General features: G+C 31.8%; 1 protein-coding gene across 1 annotated transcript; it reads right to left on the bottom strand.

Moving 5' to 3' along the window:
• Positions 1–3,185: 3,185 nt before the first annotated feature.
• On the bottom strand, positions 3,186–5,435 carry LOC145957491 (uncharacterized). The gene is made up of 4 exons (XM_083073757.1): positions 5,322–5,435; positions 5,010–5,253; positions 4,342–4,908; positions 3,186–3,703 (listed from the first exon to the last, which is right to left on the bottom strand). Exons 1-4 carry the CDS (start codon positions 5,433–5,435, stop codon positions 3,186–3,188), a joined length of 1,443 nt encoding a protein of 480 aa, XP_082929883.1.
• Positions 5,436–7,235: the final 1,800 nt, after the last annotated feature.

Below are 7,235 nucleotides of genomic sequence, written 5' to 3'. Positions count from 1 at the left end.
AATTTTCTTTGGAAAACAATTTTTTTTAATTAAGTATATTTAGTTATCTTTAAAATAATAATAAATAAAATATTTATGAATATAAATATTTAATTCTTTAATTTTCAAAAAAATGTTAAAATTTATTATTTTGTTCAAATTTATTAACGTTGTTAATATCAATTTAAATGGAAAGATAATATTAAATATTTTAAAAATTAAAAAACAAATTAAATTATTTAAAATAATGAAAATAAATTATAACTTAAAAATAAATAAAAAATAAAAGTATAATTTAGTGTATCATTTAACATTTAGAATTAGTGTGGACTTTGTCTAAGAGCTACTGCGAAGTCTCCTAAACTTTCTTTTATAAACTTTCTTTTATGCTCTATCAAGTCATTTTTCTAATGCATCCATTTTTTCCATAACGTAGGATGTCGCCAATGAGGTTGTTGAAGAAGTAGCCCTTTCAAATGATTTAGGTCACAATTATTATTACTATTATTATTGTTGTTATTGTTATTATTATTATTATTATTGTTATTGTTGTTGTTATTGTTCTTGTTCTTGTTGTTGTTATTATTGTTATTGTTATTATTGTTATTGTTTTTATTGTTATTATTATTGTTGTTATTGTTATTGTTATTGTTGTTGTTATTGTATTGTTATATATTATTATTGTTATTGTTATTGTTATTGTTGTTATTATTGTTATTGTTGTTATTATTGTTATTGTTATTATTATTATTAGGGCATCTCTAATGGAAGCAACTTGTTTGAGTTGCTTCATGCATTGAAAAGTGTAAAAAGTAGTCCCTAGTGTACCATGTCAGCATTAAGCAACTCAAACATAAATTTACTCCAATGGTAAGAAATTTTAAAAAATTTAGTTTTTATAATTTTTTTCTAATCATTTATGAACCAAACTTAAATATTTATTAAAAAGGACAATTGCATTACAATGAAAGAAAATAAATTACGATAAAAAATACACAATAATTAGATATTAAAAATAAAATACACAATTACGTTTTTTTAAGCCCAACGACTTTTTTTCTTCCAAACCATCACTCTCTTCCTTTCACTCCCTATTTTCTCCGTCTCATTCTCTTTCTCTCTCATTTTTTTCTTTTTCCTCCCCTTACTCTCCATCTCCTCGCCACCCACTTCGAGTTGCTTTCGTACAACGTCCTGGCCAAGATCGCCACCTCCTTCGACGACCCCAACCTCCGCACGACGTCACTCACGTGTCGTGCTTGGTGGGAGGCGTTGTCGGCCGCTGTGGGAGGCCATGGTGCTACTCTAGTAAGGCTCTCGAGGCCTTCAATAAAGCCGTCGCGCGGCTCTGCTCTCGCCGTCAAACCTCGCGCCTCTACCGTCAACCCCCACTCCGTGATCTTTTCCCCCACCAAAATCTTGTTAGCAACGGTTGCTTGCAAAAGCAACTTTCTGTCTTCTTCAAGCAACTCAGTGCCACGTAAGAGTGCTCTAATGGGAAGAAACTGTGCCTTGAAGCAAGAAATGGGACAAGCAACTCCCATTAGAGTTGCTCTTATTGTTGTTGTTGTTATTATTATTATTGTTATTGTTATTGTTATTGTTATTGTTATTGTTATTGTTATTGTTATTGTTATTGTTATTGTTATTGTTATTGTTATTGTTATTGTTATTGTTATTGTTATTGTTATTGTTATTGTTATTGTTATTGTTATTGTTATTGTTATTGTTATTGTTATTGTTATTGTTATTGTTATTGTTATTGTTATTGTTATTGTTATTGTTATTGTTATTGTTATTTGTTATTGTTATTGTTATTGTTATTGTTATTGTTATTGTTATTGTTATTGTTATTGTTATTGTTATTGTTATTGTTATTGTTATTGTTATTGTTATTGTTATTGTTATTGTTATTGTTATTGTTATTGTTATTGTTATTGTTATTGTTATTGTTATTGTTATTGTTATTGTTATTGTTATTGTTATTGTTATTGTTATTGTTATTGTTATTGTTATTGTTATTGTTATTGTTATTGTTATTGTTATTGTTATTGTTATTGTTATTGTTATTGTTATTGTTATTGTTATTGTTATTGTTATTGTTATTGTTATTGTTATTGTTATTGTTATTGTTATTGTTATTGTTATTGTTATTGTTATTGTTATTGTTATTGTTATTGTTATTGTTATTGTTATTGTTATTGTTATTGTTATTGTTATTGTTATTGTTATTGTTATTGTTATTGTTATTGTTATTGTTATTATTGTTATTATTATTATTATTATTATTATTTATGAGGTTTGAATTATATCTCTTTGTTTTATTTTTCACGCATTTTTTTCTTTTGTTTATTGTTTATTAGTCACTATTTCTGTTTCATTTACACGATTTTGTTAGAATGAATAAGGATTCTAATTTTTTTTAATAAGGTTCAATTACATTTAATTATTTATCTTATTTTTTTAGATTTAATTTATTTCTTTATTTTTTAAAAAAAATCAATTTAGTCTTATGTTTATAAAATGAGCCAAAGTCCTTTCCATAATATTGGTAATAGTTAACATTATAAAGGTTTGAGTTTCTTAGAATAGTGGATTAACCCTACAAAACTGGCTTGTAAGGTGAGGGTTGCTTTCCACTTATATACTATTTAATTGTCTAATCTCTAGTCGATGTGAGACTTGAGTTTTTCCCAATACACCCCTCACGTCCAACACTATTGGGCTTAGTACGCGGATAAATGATGAGTGACTCTTTTTAATAATCTAGGATTGGCGAGACTTTTAATTTTTTTTCTCAATACACCACCTCATATCCATGGTGCATGTACCAATGGTAGGTGACCCATTTAAAGTGGATCTAGATGGCTCTGATACTATAAAGTGGTAAAGAAAGAAAAATTCTTATTGATTGAATATTTTTTCCTTTGTACAAAAATCGTAAAAGATAAGTTAGGTTGGATATATGTATAAGGGAAGCCAACAAAACTGAAGGAAAAAAATACAACACAAACAAAATAATTAACTTAACTAATTTTGCTAATTGTAGAATTGTGGTCTAATAATAATTTTAACAGTGCTTAATTTTGCAACCGGGGCAAAAGTATCAAAATATTCTAAACCTTGGATTAAGTATACCCTTTTACAACCAACCAAGCCTTATACCTTTTAATTGAGCCATCAGATTTGTACTTAATTTTATATACCTATTTGGAACCAATGGGTGTCTTTCTCGGGGGTAAAGGCATAATAGTCCAAGTTTTATTGTGTTCAAGGGCATCAAGTTTAGCTTGCATGACTTTAACCCACACCTTATTTTTAACAGCTTGATTAAAAGCACGAGGTTCAACATGGGTAGTGATTGAGAGAGCATACCTAGAATATGAAGTTGAAAGGGAATCATAAGACAAAACAAAATTAAGAGGGTACTTGATGTGTTTATCTTTTGGTGGTGGCACACCAATCAACAAGTTGTAACGAGAGTCCTTGAGATAAGCAGGAGGACATTTATGTCTAGTAGATTTTCTTGGTTGTGAAGGAGATGATGTTTTAGAGGGGTGAGCAGATTCATCAATGTCATTAAGACCATTTTCATAATGAGCAGAATCAATATTAAGGAGAAAAGAATTATCAACAATACTGACAGGATGAGATGATGAATCAAAGTATAGAAAATCAAAGCAAGCATCATTTTGTTGTTGTGAATTAGTGGTAACGGTAGAACCTTTTTCAAAAAAGGGAAATATATGTTCATAAAAGACGACATTTCTAGAAATAAAAATGTTTCTGGTTAAGAAATCAAGAACCAAAAAACCCTTAATGCCTTGTTTGACACCAAGATAGACTCATTTAGTGGCTCTAGGATCCAATTTGGATCTGCCTTGAACCAGAGTGCTAGCATAACATAAGCTACCAAACACCTTTAAGTCTAATAATGTAGGTGGTCTATCATACAGCATTTGATAAGGTAAATAATCATTTAAAACAGGTGAGGGAAGCCTATTTATCAAGTGAATAACATGACTAACAGCATAAGACCAAAAAGATTTAGGAACATTAGAATGGAAAAGAAGAGTTCTAGTTATGTTTAGAATGTGTCTATGTTTTCTTTCCACAATAGAATTTTGTTATGGAGTTTCAACACAAGAAGTTTGATGAACAACCCCATAGGTAGCATAAAGTTGATCCATTGCAAATTCAGCACCATTATCAAATCTTATTACCTTAATGTGTTTAGCAAATTGAGTTTGGACATAGGAAATGAAGTTTTGAATCAGATTTTTGGTTTCACTTTTTGATTTCATGAAATAAATCCAAGTATGCCTAGAATAGTCATTACAACAGTAAGAAAATACTTATGACCATGTATAGAGGGAATAGCAAGGGGCCCCCAAATATCCATATGAACAAGATCAAAGCAAGATAAACTTTTAGTAGTGCTAGTAGGAAAAGGTAATCTAGCTTGCTTGCCAAAATGACAGTAATCACAAGTAACATTTTTATTGTAAGTCACATAAGGAAAATGTCTTTCCACAGTATGTAAAACAACATGAGAAGGGTGACCAAGCCTATAATGGCAAAGATCAAAAGAAGAAGTAGTGGCCTTTGGTTGAGCATTCAAAACAGAATTAGATTTACAAGCTGAAATTGAATTATCCTTGGAAGAATGTTGTAGAATGTAAAGGTGATTTTTGACCTCAGCAAGCCCAATCATCTTCTTTGAAGTGAGGTCCTGTATGATGTAAGAATTCTTGTTAAATATGAGTTCATAATTTAAGGATGCATCAATCCTTTTCACATATATGATGTCGAGATGAAAGTTGGGTATGTAAAGAACATCATTAAGGAAAAACTTTTCAGAGAAAATAATGGTTCCAGAAAATTGAGCAGTGGAGGTAATTCCATTAGGCAGTTTAACATGAACAAGATCTATAGGATGATATTTAGTAAAAAAAAATATAATGAATTACATACATTATGATTAGTAGCTCCAATGTCAAGAATCTAATCAATGTGTTCCAAAGGGTTACCTGGTTGATTTTGCTGCGAGTTGGAAGAACTTATTGATTCAATAGTGGTTTGATGGACAATTTGATTAATGTTATTCTTTGGTGATTGCAACTTAGCCCTTTTTAGCATGTCAATGAGGTGATCATAATCTTCATGGGTAAAATTTGAGGTGGACTCTTTGTTTTGCTTTCCTGAAATCTCACTAGCTTGGGTATTGGGAGCCTTACTATTAATAGTGTTTAGGGAAGTAGAGTTCCCTTTGTTCTTGAATTTGAAATTGGGAGGGAATCCATGTTTAAAGTAGCAAGAGTCTATGGTATGATTTTCCTTACCATAGAAGGTGCAGACATTCCCTGCATTGGTGAAAGATCCTCGACCACTTGTTCTTCCTCTTCCTCTTGAGCTTCTTCCTCTACCATTGAAACAAGATCTCCAATTCCCCCCATATTGTGTGTTAAGGGTAAAGATTCTTGAGTCTGTAAGATTGGGTGTGTTTTGTTGTCTTTCTTGCTGCAATACTAAATAAAAAATTTTGTTGATCACAGGCAAAGGATCCATAATAAGAATTTGACTCTTGACAGTGTTGTATTGATCATTAAAACCCTTGAGGAAGCATATGACATATGCGGTGTCCTTGTAGTCTTTTACTTTGGTGGAAAGGTCACATGAGCATCTAACATCACAGGTACAAGTTGGTGTTGGCCTTAATGAATCTAATTCTTCCCATAGGATCTTTAGCTCAGTGAATAGCCTGATATAGTGCGGTCTGCTTGCTTGATGGAATGGATTTCTTGTAGTAAGTTTGAAAAACTAAAGTAATCCCTTTTTGAAAATATTTCCTTCAAATCCTCCCAAAGCCTTTGAGCATTGTTGATGTAGATGACACTTTGTGCTATTTGTTCAGAAACAGATTTTGTTATCCAAGAAAGAATCACATGGTATTGCATCTTACCCAAGCATCATGGAGTTGATCTAATTTTTGTGGTTCTTGAATGGACCTATCAACAAATTTGAATTTGTTTTTTTGACAACAGAGCCCTCATCATGCTTCTACTCCAAGAATGGTAATTTGACTCATCAAGAATTGGGCTGGCAAGGACAGCGCCCGGGTTTTCTCTAGGGTGGAGATAATAGGGGCTTGTAGGGTTTTGGGGATCTTCATCTTTTCCTTTGCTGATGATGATTTCTTCTTCAGCCATAGTTGTGGACAACGGGATTTGCTTATGGAAGCCACTAATACAAAAAGGGTAATTTACGTATGTTATTTTAAACTTTTTACGTTAGAAAAAAGTCTGACGTTAATGCGGGAGACGTAAATTTACGTCAGTTGTGATAGCCGACGTAAATTTACGTCGGACATTGCCAAGACCCGACGTAAAAAAAATTGTAAACAAAAAAAACATAATGAGTGCAAGCATAACGGTCCATTTTGCTTGGAGAATGGGTCATTCTACTTGGAGAACGGGCCGTTCTGATTGGAGCACGGGTCGTTCTGCTTGAAGAACGAGTCGTTCCACATGATATTAACTAATATATTAACAAAGGATGATCCACCCAAACGCGAAGAAAATACATACATTTATTTTCAACAAATTAGCTAATATATTAAGAAAGGATTTTCCAAACTAACCTTAAACGCGAGCCTAATGCAATCGGTCAAAAACTCAAGAACCACCCAAACGCCCAAACGTACACTCAGATGCAATACACTTAAACGAAATATTGACTCAAAAGACTCATTTTGCACATACACTCAAGATATATATAATTCAAAGCTCTTAGGGTGCGGGGGAAGAGGAAGTGGCGTGCGCGGGGGAAATTTGTAGATATTTTACGTCGGACCTCATAGGGGCCGACGTAAATTAGAAAATCTACGTTGGACACAAGTTATATCCGACGTATATTTTCAAATTTACGTTGGCCCCCTATGAGGTCCGACGTAAAAAACTTGATTATAATTTCAAAAATTCCATCGTATTTTTTTAACGTTGAATTTTTCTTTGTCCGACAAGAATATAGTGACGTAAATTTCATATTTTGTACTAGTGAGCAGTGGCAGAGCTCTCACATTGACAGACTTTCATACCATCTTAGAATAGTGGATTAAGCCTAATTCAACTTTACAAAACCGGCTTATAAGGTAAAGGTTACTTTCCACTTACATACTATTTAATTGCCTAATCTTTAATCAATGTGGGACTTGAATTTTTTCTAATAGAGTTGATGGTTAATTCTACATGTTAATA

Source organism: Cajanus cajan, chromosome 4, assembly GCF_000230855.2.
Source record: "Cajanus cajan strain Asha chromosome 4, NIPB_CcT2T_4, whole genome shotgun sequence".
In the NCBI taxonomy this organism is placed as follows: Eukaryota; Viridiplantae; Streptophyta; class Magnoliopsida; order Fabales; family Fabaceae; genus Cajanus; species Cajanus cajan.
Note: the sequence above shows the minus strand (reverse complement) of the source record. Positions and strands in the feature narration are given on the sequence as shown.